The 22010-nt window shown below is 38.9% G+C and overlaps 1 protein-coding gene across 21 annotated transcripts in view; it reads left to right on the forward strand.

Annotated features, from left to right (window-relative positions):
- TRIM2 (tripartite motif containing 2) overlaps positions 1-21761 on the forward strand; it is an 89212-nt gene extending 67451 nt beyond the window's left edge. For 17 of the 21 annotated variants that reach the window (XM_084517882.1, XM_084517881.1, XM_084517880.1 and 14 more), the window contains 7 exons: positions 2995-3098; positions 4354-4521; positions 11720-11900; positions 13643-13713; positions 16029-16169; positions 17222-19676; positions 19710-21761. In XM_084517882.1, coding sequence (XP_084374008.1) covers positions 2995-3098; positions 4354-4521; positions 11720-11900; positions 13643-13713; positions 16029-16169; positions 17222-17374 — 818 coding nt within the window. In that variant the 3' untranslated portion in view covers positions 17375-19676; positions 19710-21761. Of the gene's footprint in view, positions 1-2994; positions 3099-4353; positions 4522-11719; positions 11901-13642; positions 13799-16028; positions 16170-17221; positions 19677-19709 lie in introns of those variants that run through there. The other 4 variants (XM_084517891.1, XM_084517888.1, XM_084517890.1 and 1 more) reach the window with 2 other exon arrangements.
- Positions 21762-22010: the final 249 nt, after the last annotated feature.

Below are 22010 nucleotides of genomic sequence, written 5' to 3' on the forward strand. Positions count from 1 at the left end.
TCTTCTTTTTGGTGAGATTCAACTTGGCCTGTACTGTGCAAGAACAAAAGACTGAAATGTTGCAGCATTCTGGGTGTGCTGCATTGTCTTGAGCTGAAAAATGGCTACTCAGTTGTTGAACGCATATCTTCAAAGCTAAATTAATTGGTTTGTGCAGGGTACAATGATTAATGTCAGCCGGGATTAGACAGGGCTAAATCCAATCTGATTGTTTATTTGGAGAACTGTATACAGCGATGGTTTGAAAGGAGCTGTTCCGTGGATCTGATTCCTAATGGCTCTGTTCAGCCCGCCCTCCCAGTCCCAAGCAACTTGCTGCAGAAATTGCAGTAAAATGTCTTTTTCCTCCGTTGTGCCCCTCAGTAGCTCAGAGCCAGAAGGGAAGCAAGGCTGGGCAACAAGAAATATGAAAGATGCAGGTTTTTATCTCCAAGCCAAGCTGTGTGGGAAACCCTGCAACAAGGATCCACAAGTGCATCCTTTAGCCCCAGCCCTGGGCTGGGGTCAGTCAGACTGACTGACTGCCCGGAGAACAGAAGACAAAGCATTGGTTGCCTTTGTGTAGAGAGGTGATACCTTGCAGTAAAAGATTTGCTGAAGTTTCTCTCTCAGGCAGGTGTTTGTAAGGCAGGAATATGCTTAACAGGGAGGAGCCGTCATCCTTTGGTATTACAGGGCTGCAGGATCCTGCTTTCCCAGAGTGTGGACATACTCTACTATGAGCTTTCCTCTCAACCGAGCTGCTGCCACTGCCTGTGCTTGGCTACACATCTTTGCTGGCATAGTGAATTACTCAAAGTAGGAAGTTCAAGGTTATCTGTTTTCTTCCTGAACATAATTTAAGAAATAAGGTGTGTGTTTCACTAGCCTCAGCTGAACTCTTCCGAGAAATTTGCCCCGTTGCAGAGGAGACTGTAGAGGAGCCTGTGTGCAAATTAGGACCTGTGTCCTGGGTTTAATAAATGCAAAGTGCTATTAACAAGAATGTTTCATGGAGCGTAATTTCATCTGCACACTGTGCTAGTAAAATACGGTATCTAACACTTACTGTGAAATGTGACAGTGGCATTCCTGGGTAATTTCTTTTCTTTTCCTTCCTCCTGCCCCCTCCTTTGATGCATATGTGAAGAAAACTGAGTAACTCTTTATATAGATCTCACTTATCTTTAAAAATGAACATTTTTCTAAGGGGAAAGCGCATACATTCCACAACGGTTGTGCTAGTTGGTTCCAGATGCTCTAGCTTGCACCTCCTCTTTTCTAACAAATGTTTTTCCTCTTCTCTCGGTATTAAAAGGAACGCTTCTTACTTTTCATCCACTCTCTTTGGCTAAAAGGCAAAAAGGAAACTTAACATTAACATATGGTGGAAAAAAATTACTGCAGGCATCCCTCAGGCACTGCTCAGTAAAAGAATATGCAGAAATGGCTCAAGTGTGGGCAACATAATTGGTGCATAACTCACTATTCCCTTACCACGTAGTTTCCTCTTGGACTACAGAAATTGAGGAGCATTTGCCTTGTTGAGAAGATGTAAGCATACAGAGATAAGAAAACAAGCCTTGGAACAAAGGGACTTGTTGTCAGCACCAGGTGACGAGGAGTTGAATGTTGCTTGTTGGCCAGTGACAGGAAATATGCATCCCACATCCATCACCACAGCTGAAGGAACGGGTTTTAAGAGTGTGCACATCCCTAATGAAAGCTAAATACAAATTAGAGCTAATATGGATGCCTTCTATTGGGGGTCACAGTCAGAACAGTTTTAATCGTTGAGCTCCAGGATATTTGGACTGACTACAGTAAAATACAAGTTCTTCAGTTGAAACCAATTAATGTTTGATAGGCAGCCAGTGAATGCTTGTGAAAATACTTTACTGGGGAAAAATAGCTCTGCATCCAAGTCTCAGAAAGAACAGCTTATAGAATTGTTTTTTGTTGTTTTGAAATTCATTCAATCATTATGAATAACCTTGTGGTTCAAGATCATAACTCCAGCTTGTCTAGAGACCCCTGAGCCTTCTTTACAAACACAGCAGAATTTGGATACTGTTACTGTATTCCAGGTGTAGTTTGGACCAGACACTTCAGTGCTGACCTTTTAAAGACACCAGTTTGCTTTGCAGTTCTCCTCATAACGTCTCAGAACAAGCATCTACGTGATGAGGCACCTAAACTTAATGAACTTTTGTGAAAACCTTACTTTTTATTGCTCTTTATCTCATTAGACCCTCTGGGGAAAAGACTTACGGTTCTGTGTAAATCGCTATTGCATTTGTCCTGGATAAAAATGGGACCCGTGTGTGTGTGTGTGTGTTGCTTTATAAGGATTATCAAAGGTCTTTGCAGAAAGATTCGGTCTCCAGGTATTGGTCTTCATTGGTCCACAAGTCCCAGTCATTCAAAAACAGTTCTTCATCACAGTTTCCTATCTAAGGGAACTTCTATATCCTGTGAATGAAAACTGTATGAGTGAATGGCAAACTTCCCTGTTTTGAAAAGGCCACATCCAAAGAAACGACCGGTATGTTTCTTCCTTGACTTTATAACTTGACTGAGGAGATTTAGCTAATTATACTAAACGCCTGCCATCCATCCAGGTTCTTATCTTAGACTATCTGTATACTCCCCCAGTACTGCCTCTTTCATTGCCTTCTCAGATGAATAAAAATCCATATTTAAAAAAAAAAAGTCAAACATATGAAAAATATGTTACTTGTAACCTCTCACAAGAGGCAAATTGTGAAATTGTGAAGACACCTTAATCCACAAAAGCCAGAGGTAATTCCTCTGATAAGAATAAGGACAATCTCTTCTTGTACCTAACTGGGATCTGTTACTGAGATGGTTCTTTGAAGTTGTACCAGCGATAAGAACTCTTCAATATAGGCATCCATACATCAAGGATGTAATAAATGCATGTATTGGCATTTAAGTCCTAACTGATTAGTCCTGTCTAACCTAATTTGTTATGTGTTTTGTGTTCAATTTTAGGCACCAAAGGAAGAAACAAAGGGGAATTTACAAATCTTCAAGGTGTAGCTGCATCTACAAATGGAAAAATATTAATAGCAGACAGCAACAACCAGTGTGTGCAGGTATGAGGATATGCCACTTTCAGTATTCTTCTGTTTCTCCCCCCTACCTTTGCCTTATTTGTATTCCAGGAAAGACAGATTTTGTACAATTCAAGGACATGTAAATTCAGAGAAATCTCAACATCACTCATTATCATCCCATCTTCTTGACCTGCAGCTATCTTTTTCATATCTGCACTGTATCTAATATGTATATCAGAGTATATTCCTTCCTTATTATGTTTGGCATTGATTGAAGAAAGCAAACAGTGCAATAATCTGGAAAAAATGCCCTTTTGTAAATATGATTTTACATTGTAAATTTATCAGCCTGTGTTTCAAAATAAATATAGGACAAGGTGCCACAAGTATCATTTCCTAAGTGAGCACAAATACAAAAAAAAAAAAGGGTAAATGTCATTTTAAAGTGACATTTAGTCTGCCTAATGGATTTTTCTGTCTGGTATCATGATAAAATATTTTGTGCAAGCATCCCTGACACCCGTGATTTCTTGGCTCCTGTAACCTGTGTGAAAATCAAGCTGTGCTTTCTATTTTGCCTGCCATGTTTTTTTTTGTTGTTGTTGTTGTTGTTGTTGTTTTTTTGTGTGTGTGTCCTTTAAACCATTTACAATTTGTCATCGCTCTTCAGGCTGCTCATGTGGTAGCAATGAACAAGGCAGAAGTGAGTGGCTCGTTCTTAGTATATCAGAACCAGAAAGCCACATGCAGTAACAACTTGTTTTCAGGCCTCTTCAAAGAGACAGAGTCAAATATTCATCAGTACCCTCCCACTTGGTAATTTGCAGCCTTTAATTTAACAGATCTCCCAGAAAGTGGCCCAGTACTTATTCCGAAGTTAAATGATTACATACTGAAATTCTCTTTCAGCTTCTGCTCCTATCTCTTCTAAAGTCTAAGTGTTTGACTGTGGCTGAGACACTTGTTTTCCTCATTTCTGTTATGGGAATAACACCACTTCTTTCCAACTGCCTGAGAGGGACATTGTGAAGTATAATTCACTAATGTTTGTAAATTACTCTGAGATCTCTGAAACAGTACAATGTAAGTGCTGAGAAAATCTTTATTAGGAAATCAGGATCCAGGTTGAGGCCTCTTCTTAAATTAGGCTTATTACTTTCAAATATGGATTTTGTAAAGTGTTTCACGTGCCTAACTCTTTCCTTACTACAGTGTTCAGACTTAATGTAAGCTCCAAGAAATAGATGATGTTCTTATGCTGACTTAGTTTTAAAATTAATGTTTTCTGTTACAGATATTTTCCAACGATGGCCAGTTCAAAAGTCGCTTTGGCATAAGAGGAAGGTCTCCTGGCCAGTTGCAACGGCCAACAGGAGTGGCTGTGCATCCTAGTGGTGACATCATTATTGCAGATTATGATAACAAATGGGTTAGCATATTCTCATCAGATGGAAAATTTAAGGTATGAGTTACCATGTGAGCTCTGCTGAGCTTTTTCCTTATTTTTTCCTTATTACAAAGGAATTTTTTTTTTTTTTTTTTGGTGTGTGTGTGTTTGTGTGAAGAAACTACATAGTTTGTAACTTAGTCCAAGTTTTGTTGTTGTAATGTGGGAACAGCCACGTTGTATAATAAATAGGAAGAGGTCACAGCTGTGATGCCAATGTAATAACAGACAGAGTTGATACATTCCATTCTACAGTTCTTCCCACTGGGTGCTTGGATGCCTTTCTGCAACTCACAGTTGAGAATAGCTCATGTAATCAAGTGTAGTTGGACTAGCTTCACCACATCATATCATTAGTATTTTGATTATACAAAAAGGCGTGTGTATATATGTATTTACACACAAGACAGACATAAAAACTTATGGGAAGTCTTCAGTAACATATGGAAGGGAAACATAAGGTAGCAGACTGATGGTGACTTCCTCTATTTACTCCATATGTATCAACAAATCAGGTGCATAATTCACGTATGGTCCTGCTGGTAATAAATGCGAGGAAAGGCATCCCAGGAGGTTGTTCCAGTGCTATAGCATGGTCAGGAGTATTTTATCTGGGGTGATGTGCAGTGGAAAAACTGCAGGAAATAATGTCAGGCTTCCGAAATAAGAATTTCTGAGAAGAGTGTACTTCTTATTTTCATAGCAGCTCTAGTGATTCTCATAGGAGTAAAATAAAGAGGCAGCTACTGTACTCCACTAAGGCTTGCAAACCTGCAGTATTTTTCATGTTTGGGAGCCAGCTGCAATTCCAGAGGGAATTAAAAGTTGCCTTCATTTGGTGCTGTTCTCTGAATGCGTGTTACAAAGACTGGCAATGCATGCTAGAAATAGCCATCTCTAGCAGAAATTAGCAGCACATTGTTTGGTGAGATAAAAAACCTGCAGGGAAATTTCTACCACACTTACTTAGTTCTAGAGCCTTCTATTGGAGATAAGTCACCTGTTTGGCATTTTCTGACAGCCTAATGACCAAAAAGCTCAGGTCCTGACATGATCATGTGGCTGCCAAGAAATGGCCTTCCTTTATTAGACTTTCCAAAGTGACAAATGGTATAGCAAATAGCTAGTTCTGCTTGCAGGGTCCTCAGTGATCCCTTTCTGAGAAGCAGACACCTGTATGCTTTTAAAAGTATCCAGATCTTATGTAGACTCCAAGCTAAAGTAAAACAGCACTAATATGTAATGCAGCTGTTAAAAAATATTTGCATTTGCAGAGAATGTATGATCTTTCTTGACTAGTTTCCAAACTGTACACAGGAACGCTTTGGCTGAAGGCCTTGAATGAAATGAAGACACCAGAAGGAAACAAAGATGTAGTTAAGAATCCAAATACTCTGAGTAACTTAAGTGTGGTATAAATAATTTTTAACATCTTCAGTGTGAGCTGGCTTGATCTGGAAACGGAGGGTGGAGGGTTCATTTTCCTTCCTTCTGCAGACAGGCTGTAAATCCAGCATTTTGGATGGTGTCAGCTCTGGAGGAAAAAGCCATGGCTCTGGAGGAGCCATGATCCTGCATACTATAATCTACCTGCAGCGCGACAAGTATTGAACAAACTGAATTAAGGTAGTTCCTCAGACACGGAGCCTGGCTTCACTTTTAGTTAATGTTTTTGCTGGACTGCAGAAGCTACATGAAGTCAGCAATGTTTGTGTGGGTTATGCTAGTTAGTGCATTGGACTTCGTAGTTCCTGGGACTAGGCTGATTAAACGAAAGATGAAACATTATCAATATACAATAGTACTTTTAGATTTCACGCAACAAAATATATTTGTGAGAGAAAAACACGGGGTTATTTGTGGAAGCATGCTATATACGGATGGAAGGCATAGTCACACAGTTGAAGCACAGGACACAGCTTTACCAGGTCTAGCCTGTGGCAATCTGGGAAGAGCTGCATGAATTCTTAGGTGTTCATAGTATTAATGGCATTCTTATGGGGGCTCTGTCAGATTAAGCTGGGCAATGCTGGCAAAGATACACAGATAAATAAAGGGATAATGGTGTTTCACCTCTAAGGATTGTGCCTGCAAGACACTGTATCATCTGTGATACAGGGGTCTGCTAGCTGTTAACTCAGCATTATCAGGGGCCTGTTTTGTACTTGATCTGTTATTTCTGTATTCACTCTCCTTTAGCTTAGCAGCATTTAATAGAGGTGTGAGCCAGGAGGCGGATTTCTCCTGGAGCCAGGCCCAGGCACCTCCCTGATTACAGAAGGGGGCTGACTCACCCCAGCAGGCTCTGCCAGGCAGAGAAGTGTCACCTTCCTCAGTCGCTGCTGGCAACACAGACAGCGCTCCGTTTTCTCAAGGCTGGGAAGCTGGCATAATGCAGAGCTTGGCAAACCCTCGGCTAAAGTTACACCAAAACATGAGTCTCTTAAAATGAAAGGCTACCTTATCCTTCGAACAATGAACCATCTGATAGGGTCTTAGAAATTGGGGCTTTTGTTTCTGGCTATGTCATGGGTCTCACAGGTGACTACTGATCTTCCATTTCATTTCCTAGTGCTTTATTTTGCTCATGTATAAAAACCGGGTAACAAGGCTAGCTTCCTCTGTAAATTACTTTCAGATTGCTTAAGAAAAGTGTTATAAAAGATGTCTTAATTGCTAGGCTGAGAGAGAACGCATGCTGAAGCAGATGTTTCAGCCTCTGTGCCAGGAGTGGTGTTCATACCTAGTGAAGGAACTGGAGGCTAGGACCACAAGAAGGATTTGTGGTTCTCTGAGGACAAGATTTATTTCTTTCTAGTCTTGAAGGGTCACATCTAAGACAGCCTGTTGTCAGCCTACCAGGGCTGTAAATCAAGTTAAGACATCATGTTAAGATGGGTGGGAAAAGATGGAAGGAAACACCTGATCTGTCAGACTTTTATTTCTTCTTGTCTCATTAGAGGGACTAAGAAGGGAGCTGCTTGAAGCTGGCTGCAAGTTCAGATAGGAATAGTTCTGTGGAGTGTGGCGTGTGGTCATGGTTCTATTAAGACAGTCAAGTGAATGATAAATCCATTTATCGTGTGAAGTTGCAATGTGTGGTGATGATGCATCTCCATGTTAGCGAAGTTCTGGAACAGGAAGAGGTGTATTTTAAGTCTGTAAATTAATTCCTGACAGTCATGAACAATTGTGAACCTTTCTGACAGAAACAAGATTGGTGGAAATGAACTTAAAGCCCCAACACACCTACTACTTCAGTGAAAAAGTCTGTATAATTTTATATATATACATATATATATATATAGAGAGAGAGTGTCTAGCTCATTTTTTATATAGCCTAGCTGTCTCTTTAAAAAAAAAATAAAATAAAATAAAAAAAACACCTCTATGAATATCCCAGAGTGGAATATTTTTCCATTCTGGTAGAGTGGCTTTATAAACACATATTTGAAAACCAATCTAAATTCATAAGTGCCTATAAAATAAGGGACATAATGTCCTTGACTGAATTCAATTAAACACAGTATTTGTATTAAGGATTCAGATGATTCATTATACTTTATTCATTTCTAATGGCAGAGAAGTCTGAAAATACTTCCATTCATAAACTTAACAGGAGTGACTGGGTTTCATAATACTCTGTTTTAAATAATCAAACCTATAATTCTAAGAAACCTTCTGAAATAAAAATACACAAAGCATATGTTCAGCCAGACCCAGTGACGTGTCATTAATGTATTTTGATCTAAACTGGAAACAGAGATTCTTAGTATAAAGAACTTCAGGCTCTAGCTGGACATAATTTATTGCTGCCTGCAAATTGTGTTTTAAATCCTGGCCCAAGGATAGTGATTTTTGTTCCTTTTCTCAGCAGTGAGTGCCCGTTATTGTAGTACGTGATTTATTCCTGATTTTTTTTTTTTTTATTATTTCTTATGTATTCATATGGTCAGGAAGACACTGTACTCATGAGTCTGAGTCATTTTTCCATAGGAATCCTGGAAAGATGGTAAGGAGGTGGTACAGTGCACAGGCAGACAAACAGCCAGGCATCCCAGAAGAAAAAAGGGAGTATGATTTAATCACCCCAGAGGAAATAAATCTACTGATTTGCATTTGGTTTATGTTGTTGCTTTGTTGTTACGCAAACCTGAGTACGTTTTGTAGGTGTGTTCATGTCTTTCCCTTGGTGATCACAGTCTTTTTTAATAGTTTTTCCTGGGGATGTTTTAGCATGATTTAATTAGGTGTTTTTTGTCTAAATATTGAGCAATTTCTAAGAGCATATGTATCTGAACATAAACCAGACACATGATCCTTGCATGCTAGCTAAGTGTAGTCTTTTAAGCTGCAAGATTTATTCCCTGAGGTTTTCTTTATTTGAGACTGAAAGAGGTTGTGCAGTAATGCTTTTGACTTCATACTAGACAGCTTCAGGGAATCTGGATTCCTTTATTTTGGGATGGCTCCTACTTCTACCTGCAACCCCACCCATGAGAATGCACGGTCGAGTAGGAACATGGGGTTTCCTAAGGACAGCTGAGCTCCTTCATATCTTAATTTGGTTGTTTGCTTAAAAAACATCTGGGAACTGAGCAAAATGAGTTAGGCGATGGATCTTCTCCATGCCCTGTAATCTGTCCTGCCTTGTCAGTCATGGACTAAGAGACCTTCAGCCACTCACAGAATCACAGGGTGGTTAAGGTGGGAGGGGACCTCTGGGTCCACCTGCCCCAACTCCTGCTCCAGCAGGGCCACGCAGAGCAGGATGACCAGGACACATCCAAGTGACTTCTGAAGATCTTCAAGGAGGAGACCCCACAGCCTCTCTGAGCAGCCTGTGCCAGAGCTCCGTCACCTGTACAGGTGTGCTCCCTGCTGTTCAGAGGGACCCTCCTGTGTAACAGTGTGCACCCAGTGCCTCTTGTCCTGTCCCTGGGTGCCACTGAGAAGAGCCTGGCTCTGTCTTCTCCTCGTCCTCCCTCCAGGTATTGGTACACATGGAGGAGATCCCCTCTGAGCCTCCTCTTCTCCTGGCTGAACAGTCCCAGCTCTGCCAGCCTCTCCTCACATGAGAGATGCTTCAGTCCCTAGATCATCTTGGTGGCCCTAAGCTGGACTCTTTCTAATATGTCCACACCTCTCTTCTACTGGGGGGCTCAGAACTGGACACGGTAGTGCAAGTGTGGCCTCACCAGTGCTGAGCAGAGGGGAAAATTCCTCACCACTTGCAGCAGGGCAGGGAGACAGACACAGAAGGCAGATGCATCACTTGTTCTAAGTGGTGATCTGTTCCTTCTGCAAAGGCAGCGCAGTGAAAAATGGTCTTTTCATAAAGAATATGAATCTCTTCCTATCTATTTCATTTAAATTCAGTTGGAAACATAAAATTATGTTTATAGAACATCTCTGACAAATTACTACAGGGACTGGAAGCTCTGGGATCCATAATTCCAGCACAGCCAGGATTGCCTGTCCAGAACGGTAAAAAGGCCAGCAGGAGCCTAGACTTTTGGAGCCAATCTGGGAAACTGCTTCCAAACCTGCCCATCATTTAAGCTGCCCATCTCCTCCCAGCCCCTCCCAAACCAGCAAGCAAGTTGCTGCATTCCAACAACAAAACCTCCAAACAATTTGGTGGTATTTTTATAATGTGTTTTTTTATTTTATTTTTTCTCTTTTTAATTGAAAGGTCAAAACTTGACTGATTGTATGCAGTTTAAACCAGCTTCTAGGATCTGCTTGGGGAAAAAGATAAAAAAGAAGAATGGTGAAAAATGTGAAATGGTTTGGGAGGTGATCACAGCATCTTCTTGGGTATACGCCTGGGTAGCTCAAGGGTTCTGTGAAGGCTTTGCCTGAATTTCTGCTTGCCCTGGGCTAGGTGGGATGCTGTTGCCTAGAGCCACCCACTATGTAGATCCTGTACGTAGTCCCCATTAGCTTCACCCTGCTTTTTGAGAGGCAGTCAAAGCATATGTCTAGGCCAGTGGTGGCTTACCTGTGTGCTTCTCCTGGAAGGAGAGGTGCTGGCTGTAACTTCTGTTGGCTTTTCCTGGGGTCTGGGAGAGGAATCTAACATTCACCAGTTCTGGTGTAGGTACCTGCATCTTTCAGCCAGGAGGCCTGCCTGTGCTAACAGGACAATCTGGAATATTCCGAGCTGCTGAGGGGCAGCTTGGAGCTTCCCACAGCTCCTCGCCCTGAGGATGAGCTGTAATTGGTGACAAGAATAGAAAGCAGGTCTGACCAAACACAGAACACAAGGCTGAGCTCAACAGTTGCCTCTCTAGTTATTATTCCTCTTCCTTTCTTTTTAAACCTAAAGGAATAACTAAGAGGAATAATAACTAAAAAAAAGAGAATAGGAAGGCTAAGCTACAGTCTGACCTGCCATTAATCCATTGTAATGCACAAAACCCAATAAAAGGCAATTGCAGTCAGTTGTGTAAATACCCATGTATACGTCTAGCCTACTTAAAGAAGTATTTTCATACATATGTATGTAAAATTATATTGTAATATCTATTATAATAGTGTATATAAAAACATACATATGCATGTTATGAACATATAACAAGGTGTATAAGTTGCCCATTCCTTCTAACGTGTTCTGGTTGGAGAGCTCTCCAGCCTTTCTAAATAACTCACTGTGTGAGATCCACATTATCTCCACTGAAGTTTTTTTTTTTTTTTTTTTTTTCCCTTGGTACAATATTGCATACAGTTCCCTTCCTGGTGCTGATTATACTGGCAGATGTTTTTGGTAGACACGAGTTCTATTTAAAATGATGAAGTATTTTTATTTCACCTAAGATAGGACCAAACTCTGATTTCTTTAGTGTTTCAGAAATTACTCCATTTGCAGTTTGGCAGCATGATCCTAACTCCTTTGCAGGTTTCAGCTGACACTTTAAGTGTCTAAGCAGTCCCAGGTAGATCTGGTGGAAGACGACACGGAGATTAATGAGGTAGCAGATCTTCCACCCCAGAAAGAACATACAGAAAACAATCTTTCTGTTTGGCTGAAGATATAATGAAGAAATACACGATCTGAGTTGATAAAGCAATCACTTTCCTCTGGCAAACTTTTGCCAACAAAAATTTCTCTCCGTGCTACTGTGTGTCTGTAATACAGGACATCTTTGAACAGTACTAACTTATTTCTATCACGTTAATGTATTTTCCTGTTCTGTGTTTTCCCTTTTAGGCCAAAATTGGGTCTGGAAAGCTCATGGGCCCTAAAGGCGTTTCTGTGGATCGTAATGGACACATCATTGTGGTGGACAATAAAGCTTGCTGCGTGTTCATCTTCCAGCCAAATGGGAAAATAGTCACCCGGTTCGGCAGCCGAGGAAATGGTGACAAGCAGTTTGCAGGTACACTTGATGGTAATATGTAAATCCCCTTTTCTTGCCTCTTCTGCTCACATTTGCATGATGTTTGAGCATGTTGAAGAAGCTCTATCCTACTCATTTTTTTCCTGAGGGGGGAAAGGTTCTACTAAACACACAGCTTCTGTTCACTTCACCATTTGTTTATCTGGCCGGGAAGACTGCAACATCTGTTCTGCAAATGTAGCTGTAACTGGGCTGTTTCATCTACCTTTCTGTGGCTGGAAGCATTTCAGATCACTGACCCGAGAAAGACTGATCTTAACCAGCATTTTATAAATGCTTTGCAATGCCCACGCTAAGCCGTTCATGATAATCAACTCAGACATCATGCTTTGTATTTCCCGTGGTCAGATACACATTAACCCGTGCCCTAAGTAGTATCTTCCCATTAGAAAACAGGCATAATGGAACAGTGTTAAGATTGAGATCAGGGAGACACAGTTATGCAAATGGGAAACGCCAGTCTGGGGAAATTGCCACTTATATATTCAACTGACTACTTGCACATGGTGTCTCTCAATGAGAACATGCAATTAGGTTTAAAGAAAAACAACAAAACTGATACATATTTTGACTGAAAAGCTCTTTCAGAATTTGAAACAAAGACACCAGATTATATATGCAGGTCATTTTGCAGGTGTTTGGTCACTTACAGTAAGTAGTTATAGACTAGTCTGATGTTTTGACAAGCTCACAGCGTAAGAGAGAAATAGCTTAAATGATATAACAGCTCTCATCTTTCTTGAGATCTCTTTCAGTATCTCATGGCAAAAGTAAAACTATATAAGTAAAATAATTTTATAAAGTGAAACTGTATAATTTATGAAAGCTTTGGCTGTAACACAGCCAAGTGTCACCAACATTTTCTGGGTAGGTCCAATTTCTTTCATCTTAAAATTTGTAAGAATACATCCCGATAATAGGTGTGCAAGTACTCTGTAACAGTGCATTTGCGCAATGTATCATCTATTCTTGGTGGTAGGCGACACAGAACAGGTGAATTGTCACTACTGGAATGTTTTCACTGTAGAGGTCTTCACCTGTTTTATACTGTATACTGATGAACTGTGAAAATTGCAACCGAGTTCCAGTTTAATAACACAAAATAGCACCAAGTGTTTTGATTCAGGTGATTTCCTGTTTTCAAGTTATCGTTTCTTAGTAAGTTTGTGCACATAGTTTAATAAACTAGAAAACAAAAATGTATTTTTTTTTCCCTAGCAATATTATTCTAGTTAACTTTTGTATTTGTCCTAAAACTTGCTTCCTTGAGAGCTTGTAAGAAGCAAGCAAACAAATGATGGAAGATTTCATTTAAAGCTGCTGTACTTTTTGAGTACTATTTTCATTTTATATATACAACTTTATCCCTAAGCACTGCGCTGTCTTAATAAGCATATTAATATCTATGTAGTCATCCGTATATAGAGGAAGAGGAAGGAACAAACAGTGCTAATTGGTATGATAGCACTAGCTGACATGGTTGAAGAATAAATGATTTGTTTACAAAAAGGCACGCTGAGCTTTTTTAAACATGAAATGTAATTTCATGTTTCATTTGTTCTTTCAAATTGAGTAATTTGATTTATTCTTTCAAATATGAGTAATTTGAAATGGATTGTCCTGTTTAACTGTTTGTTGTTCAGAAAGCAAACATAGTGATATTTTGATGTATTTATTTTAAAAATTATTTTAATGGTATTATTTTTAGTTTTTTTTTTCCTTCTGTATTGCAGGTCCTCATTTTGCAGCTGTAAACAGCAACAATGAAATTATCGTTACAGATTTTCATAACCATTCTGTCAAGGTACTGTGAATTAATAGCAGTTTGGAAAGCCTTTTATTATATCATGTTACTTTCCTGGGGAAAATAAAGTATCTTTAAAAACAAAGAGATGATGCTCGCTATGTATGAGGCCTGATGAGAGGACTGCACATTTGGAGACCTTTGCATGCAGTGCATTGCTTAATGGAGATACAATCAGTTGCCTTTGGTTTCACTGTCATGTTCTTTAATTCAATTGCTTAAACATAAGTTATACCTGAGATAAATTATATCACTGTGGTTATTTTTGATTAGCTGTCTGCCAAGCCAGTTATTTATTGTTCTTTGCTATTTTAGGTAACTGATAACTGCTTTTGAATACCCCAGTAAAATCTTCCCACTTTTCTAGTAGAATACAGGTATAACAAAGTGAAGATACCTGACAGCCTTTAATTCCATATTTGTAAGCTTTGTTATTCTGGATCCATTTATCACATGATAGTCTTAACAACTGTGTGATAGACCATCAGTTTTTATCCAGTACATCCTGCACAAGGCAGAAGTGTCCGCCAGTCTTTACTCACAGGGGAAGTCCCAACTCATGGCCTGTTAAACAGTCATGGTAAGATTGGGTGGTATATGTGTTTGTCCCAGTAATAAACCAGAACAAGGGTAAATGTTGAGATGTGATGGAAATTTTATGTTAAGGAGTTACAGGCCATTTCAGAAATTAGTCACCTGTGTTTGTTTTCAGGACATGACAAACCCTTTCAGGCACTTTCTGCACTCTGCACAGATGCAGCCTCAGTCGAGTTCATCAGTGTTACTAAAATGATAAATTGTGTATGTTTACGTGGAATATGGAATTTCTGTCTGCCTACTACTAAGCATATACAGCTTGATGTCCATAGTGGTGCTGAATCACCTAGCATTTGAGCAGTGATCTTGCTTTTGTATGCTCTTGGAACATGAGAAGAAACAGCGACTCATGTGGTTTGGATTACGACAGTAAAGCCAAGGCTGTGGCAGGAGCCCTGTCGCAGAGTGTTTACGTGATTTAGCAGCAGGAGGCCTGTGGCTCCATAAATTACCTCTCCACCAGCAGGGCTTACTGTGGTAACAAGGATGCCTGGAGAGAGTTAACAACAAGGGCCAACTAAAACGAACAAAAGCAAGTGAAGAGATGTAAGAAATGAGGCGTTTTAGTGAATTAAAATAAATTGCGTCGCTAATGAGAACAGAGCGTCCTGTCTGTGTCTGGTGTGACTCAGGGGGATAAAAATGTTATTTGTTGCAATTTGGTACTAACTGGCAAGGATTCTTATTTTTGTAGCGTTCTCTAAATCAATGCAGATAGTTGTTGACACTTTGAGAGTTATTTATAAACTGAATCATGCTGTTATCTTTTGTTAGATGGTGAGGAAAAGAGCAAAGAGTAAACTTTGTTTTAAATAGTAAATACATTTGTACAGAAACAATTTTCATTCTTATAGCTCCCAAATCCTTCCTGCCACCAGTGTCTTGAATTACACATCCTCACTCTGCAAAGCATTATCTTCCTTCTGCCATTAACCTTCAAGCTTTTTCCTCATTTCAGGCATCTTCTGTGCAAAATCCTCCTCAGTATAGGCTTCTCTCGTGTTCTGTCACTGACACCCCATTTTAATCCGGGCAGAGAGCAAATTATCTTTGCCTGTTTTTTCTTATTAGCTGACTTTTTTCCTATTGTTTTTCATCATCTGAGGCACCACCCTGGTGCTTCATTCATTTCCGCCCCCAAAGGCTTTCTCTCTGTCCATTGTGGGTGTTGGAAGAGGCTGATGTCCTCTCACCTCCCCCCTTCTTAGCACCTCGGTGTGTGTTTGGCACTTGTCAGGTCTTTGTTTTTTCTTGTTTGGGTCACAGCTGGTCCTTAAGAACACTGCTGGACCTCGTGGCACAGCTGGGCCTGGGTCCAAGATGGATGAAAATAAATGGAGATAGTTATGATGTTACGTAAATGAAACATCCTGAATCTCACTTTCTAAATACTTTGGCTTTTTTAATTATGGGAATGCTTCTTATTTTGCTTAGCTTGTTTTCAGGATGTAGGCTGGTGCTGGCATTGTCACTGAGTTCTTTTTTCTTTTATCATATTTCTAAATATTTCTAAAATAAGAGCAAAATAGGAGAACTATAAATGTCCATGCTGAGAAAGGATGGGGAGGGAGAGAGAGGGGGAGTGAGTGATTGAGGCAGAGAATATTGCTTGGAATTCTTCAATTCCCAATTTTGTTAGTAAGTGAACTGGTAGTAGTAGATCAGTAATATTTGATGTGATGTCATGCTTTTTCCTTTTCTTATTTAAAACCATACAGGTATTTAACCAAGAGGGAGAATTCATACTGAAGTTTGGATCAAATGGAGAAGGCAATGGACAGTTTAATGCACCAACTGGAGTAGCTGTAGACTCTAATGGAAATATTATTGTAGCAGATTGGGGAAACAGCCGAATACAGGTAGAGATTTGTGTATTTCAAAGGTGCTCAATTAGGAAAACTAATGGATTGATAACTCTGGTCACTAAAGTCTTCAGACTTCCCAAGAAGCAGGACAGCAACAGTGATGTGGTTTCTAACACAGCGTTTTTTCTTCGATGCCTCATTGTTGGTCTGTCCACTTTTAGAAGTGGTAGTGTCAGACCATGGACTTCCCAGTGTGACTGCTGGCAAGTCTGACGGTTACTTAGGCTCTTGTCTCCAAGTAGTTCCCCAGAAGCTATTTGATGAGTTCAGGCTTACAAGCTTTACTGAGATTACAGTAATTTATAATAATCATCATAACAGAAGATTGGAGACATGGTGGAAAATACAAAAAAAAAAAAAAAACAAAAAACACAAATGATCTCTTTATACCCTGAGGCAAATACAGCAGATTTTTATCATCTTTTTAAAATGTCAGAAAAATATTCTGCTTTTATGTTAAGAGAGTTGCACTCTTTTTATCATTCAAGTGCTAATCACAAAATTCTTTCCTATTTGCCAAAGAATATCTAATAAATAACTAAATGTAGACATTAGTTTCACTGAATATGAAAATAAAGGAGCTGCTCGTGAGCTGTTCTCAGGAAGCACTGTCAACAGTGTAAACAAATTCCTGGTTTTCTCCGTGTGGGAACCTAAGATTCATGCTAGCCACAACAGTAAGATTTGTTAGGAAAACAAGGTGTTGGTTGAGTCCCTGATTGAGTTTGTTTTATTCTAGCTGTTTATTTTTAGAGCAAGGAACAGCCAAGATGCTTTTTTTTATTATTACTTTGTTGCATGCTTAATTCTTGCCAAAGATCCTGGTAGCCTTAATTAGTTCTTTTTAATAAGGAAATATATTTGTATATAAACTTGCATATTATGAGACTAACAGATCAGATTCTGTGTATATTTATTCTAGGGTATGTATGTATGTATGCCAACAGTTTCAAAAATAAGAATAGTGGTATAACTGAAAGCAGATTTTTGTCTGCTAGTTTTCTTTTTTATTCATAACTTTTCATATGTGCTTTATCACCCCAAAGGTCTTTGATGGAAGCGGATCGTTTTTATCCTACATTAACACATCTGCTGACCCACTTTATGGCCCCCAAGGTCTGTCCCTTACTTCAGATGGCCACGTTGTAGTTGCAGACTCTGGAAATCACTGCTTCAAGGTCTATCGATACTTACAGTAACAACGAGCTCTGGAGATGGATAATCCTCCACCCGTAAGCAAAGACTGGTCCCAGAGACCCAAGGCAGGATGTCTCCTACTTTGAGTTCATTTTTAATTATGAAGGAGTCTCTTATGGACTTCTCATGTTAATTTCCAAACTTAATCTTGTTTACATAGAACTTGCACCTCTTACGTTCCTCACTCAACTTTTTGTTGTAAGGGTTAATACACAGAATCCTCTATAACTGAATTCATAGAGACAATGTGATATTAAACACAAACTGCAACTTACGGAACTGGAATTAACTAGTTAGGCAAAAATGAGAAAATTTGGGGGAAAAATCCCCAAAGCTATTCGAAGACTGCGAAAGGTAGCTCCTGTTCAGAGCTTCCAAATTTGAAAAAGTGTCATTGTTATGCATTATTTCACCCAAAGGTGATCCTGGGAATCTTCTAGATGTCATTATCATGGTAGGTATTACACTTTTAACATTCTTAAGTCTTACTATCTATAACAAGTAGGTCCTTTTAGTATAAAGTTAAGTCACACAAAATCAGTCTAGTTCTAACTGTCAGACCTAACGCAGCTCAACATTTAGCACTATGAGAATCAATGCAAGTTCCCAGCTCCTGTGGGATTAATGAAGGATCGTTTCATGTGCTTGTTCTTCACTCTTCCTCTTGCTCAGTGTGCTGGAAGGACTTTGCAGAGACCTGACATTTCTAAAGCTCTGGAAAAGCTTAATTGTAGTGATACATTAGTGAGAGCTGAATTTCTGTATAACGACAGACCTTTTGACACCAAACTAGTTCATTAGGATCAGGGTTATTACAATGTCAACTCAATTAACCTCATGTGTGCCACTCTTTCGTATGTGTTCATTGCCATGTTTCCTTAAGGCAACTCATTGTATTAACAAATAAAAGAAATGCAGCATCACACAGGACAGAAAGCCAGAGAAGGTACCCCTATGGAGGACCTACATTATACAACCAAAGGAACTGTGGTAAACAGAGGTTGTATAGGAAAGCCAAGGGTTACCAAAGCTATTTCTTTTTACATGAGGAAAAAACACATTACAAATAAGAATGAATTTGAACCAATTCCTGAAGTCCTTCATCAAAGGGAATTTTGTTAGAGGATAAAATAAGGACTGTGAGATTTGTTCTGATTTGTTTGTATGTATGTATGTATGACTGACTGACAGAAAACAATTTAAAAAGTAAATGTATGTTATTTCAGCAAACTGGAACATATGTGTGCCATTTGACAATGGCAGTACTCTGAAAAATGTCCCTCCTCCTTCCTGCCAGATCTTTCTACTGTGTTCGTTGTTGAAGTATTATTTTAATTGGAAATGCTTACAATCACATGACTTGGTTCTGTTTTTAAAGTTTTTTTTTTTTTTTAAAGTGTGTACTTGTCCTTTTTAAAGGAGTATTGGCATTACTCTTAATTCTACATCCAGTGCTCAAAAGATGAATTGCTACCATAGCCTAACGTAGAAACAGTGGTGCTCACTCTTAAACCTCATTCGAGGAACTGGTGAGCGTGCTGCCAATGCTTAAAACAGTGTGACAAGTAGCATTTTTCTCTTCTAATTTTTAGGGCCTTGAAACAAAAGGGCATTGGGTCAGGAACAGGGGAACGTTTTAAGCATATTTGCAAAATTGAAAGAAACCTTTGTTAAATGACTTGTTACAGGTGTTTGTCTTATTTCTAAAAGGTTAAAGTTGTTTCAATCAATTTGTGAAAAAAAAGAAATGAATGGTTTTTCAGAAAGATATGTTTGACTTGTAAAAATGCAGACCCACAAATTCTTATATGTAGTATTGTCTATTTCTTTTAATTACTGTTTTTTCTCTTTCCCTTGTTTATTTTTTTTGCACATAGAGTCAATTTACAAACTCTCATGCAAAGACAAGTTTCCTTATTTCATTGGAATAAATATTTGTGTATAAGGCATAAGCTTTGGACTATATAATGCAGCTAAGAAACTGGTAGTAACATTTTTGAAATGTTAAAAATCAAGTCTGTTATTACCAAAAGAAAAAAATAGCCTCTGCTTGAACTGAGTTTGTCCTAAAATTCCTAAGATGATAGTTACCTCAGATATTAGACAATAAGCTGTCCCATCAAAATTTAACAAAGTTTTAAATCAAATGTTATGATGATCAAGTAATTTTCTTCTAAGTGTCCTTATAAGAAGCCTTCTGACAATTTCTAACATTGGAATACCCTTAGATGGCTAATTATCAATGAACAAAGGTACATAGTGTTTTAACTATATTGCTTAACAAAAAAAAAAAAAAAAAAAAGAGTTGCACTGGTTCTTTGAGAGGAAAAAAAAAAGAGAACACGAAAACTGTATTGTTGCTGTCAGTTATGGATACTACTGATTGAATCTATTTCCAAATTTGAATTTTCTTAATAACATTTTACTAAACTTGCGTGGCTTCCTCTAAAGAAAGATTGCCAAATCCTCCATTGCCAGGAACTCTGAGAACCACAGCAATCAGACCCTAACCCATATATCAAAACGTATACTTAGGACTGTACTGTTCCGTGCATCTACTTTACTTGGAGATTTTCAGTTCATTTGACACCGTGCTGCTCATCAGGATTTTACGTAGCCTCTGTCAACCCTTGGCATCCTGATGAAATGTGGAATTCGGCACACAACCCCCTTGCTACCGAGCTAGCAGTATTAGGGGTGATGTGGGTTTTTTTCTTAAGATTGAATAGTGGTTTGGGTTTTCCATCTTATTGATATTTCGGACATCATTAGAACAGCACTTAGGGCACTTGAAAAATAGCACTGATTTGGATTTCCTCCTGATAGATAGCAAATGCTACAAATTACAGTTTCAAATTCAGTGGCATAGGCTATTTCCTTCCAAAGGCTGACCTTATCTCCCTGGCACAGGAAAACTGAGGAACATGTTGCTTTTGCAGTGTGCTTTTCAAGTCAACTTAGCTAAAATGCTTGGCTTACTAACCTTACAAAGAACAACCAAAGCAGAAATTCTGTTCTAAAAAACCTGGCAGATTGTTTTCTCATTCAATTAAGTGAACGTCAAAATTGCACTACTTGATTTACTGAGTTGTTAGCATTCATTAAAGGCTTTACAGGCATTCTGCTGCCAGATTTCAGGTATAACCAAATGTTCCCTTGACTTCCCTGGAATGCTAATTGACTAGCAGCGCAGCATGAATGGTGAAAGTATGTGCTTCGTTTAACTAATCTTCCACTCAAAAGTAATCGCAAAAGGTTATCAGATCTTGTGTAATTTGGAGTATTTTAGGACAAACTAGCCAACTGTATTTTCATTATTTTGTGAACAGAATAAAAGGATCTGTTCAGGTAGATCCACTACAAATAGTAGAGGATTTTTACCTAGCTTAAAACAGCAGCAACGTAGCTGAATAGGAAAAGGAAAATGGCTTAAGGCAAAGCATTTGTCTAATGCAGACGGAGAGTTATTTATTAGTAAATGCTCTTCTGTTCTGTAAAAGCTAGAGGGTTTTCAATTTTACGTCACTATTTTTTATAATTAAGGATCTAGTGTTGCCATAATGAGAACTATAAGTGCCCAATATGTTGTGTTTGTTATAAAGAAATGACTTCCAGCTGTGGGTGACAGCTAGTTATGAAACCATGGTGTACATCGAGACTTTTCTTGAAGAACTGTGAGCAGTGATTGTTTTGGTATGTTTGTGGAGAGTGCACGGAAGGTATCTGTGCTCCGCAGTAGGAAGGTTCCTAACTGGTTGCGTTATTTCCGATGAATGTACAGCACTTCAGTGATGTTTGTGAGCAACACGGCCTTAACCCGGACAATTTTGCTTTGGCTTTATGACATGGGAATGTTCCCTGAGCTGCACAGTGTACAGCAGTACCCCCATTAGAAATCTCTACCAGTTGATACGCTGCAGCTTTCCGGTTCCAAGAGTCTGTCTTTTCTCTTGACTTTTTTTAAAGCTTTTTGTACATTCCACCTTTGTAAGTCCATTTCATATGTTTTGTGTACATGTAAGTCTTATGTAAGTCTTGCGCTCTGTTGAAACTCATGATGAATTTTTTTTTGTTGGTGATGGTGGCGTTTTTTTTGTTTGTCAGTTTTGTTTTGTTTTTGTTTTGTTTTTGAATCCCTATGAGGCTAAACACAAACTTTGTCTCCTTAAGGTCGAGGATGAAAGATGCGCATCAAAGTGTTTGTGTGTGTGTGTGTGTGTGTGTGTGTAGTTTTAGCTTCCTGTGTGCCACGGTATTATTGATGCTTTAGCCGACAATAAAAATAAAAATTACTCTGTCTTGGAAATGTAGGAAAATCAGAGTCAAATGTGTACCTTTACCACGCACAAAAATTTCAAATAATAAAAATAAAGCTTGTTTCCTCTGTTATTCTCGTTGAGATTTTATTTTTCATGTGTTTCGTACTCATTGTCCCTAAATATATCTCCATAATGCAGCAAGATGGGTAAGTTTTTTTTGAAAAGGAAGCTCTGATACCACAGGTCACAAGCCAAGAAAACTGTAATTAGTTCACAGGTGTTCAGCTTTTATCTAAAAAAAAAAAAAAAAAAGAGGGACTTAGATCCTCTTGGGAAGCAGGCAGAGAAGTGGGCTTCCTTGTCCTCCATGTTCTATTTC

This window comes from Aythya ferina (genome assembly GCF_964211825.1).
Source record: "Aythya ferina genome assembly, chromosome: 4".
Lineage (NCBI taxonomy): Eukaryota > Metazoa > Chordata > Aves > Anseriformes > Anatidae > Aythya > Aythya ferina.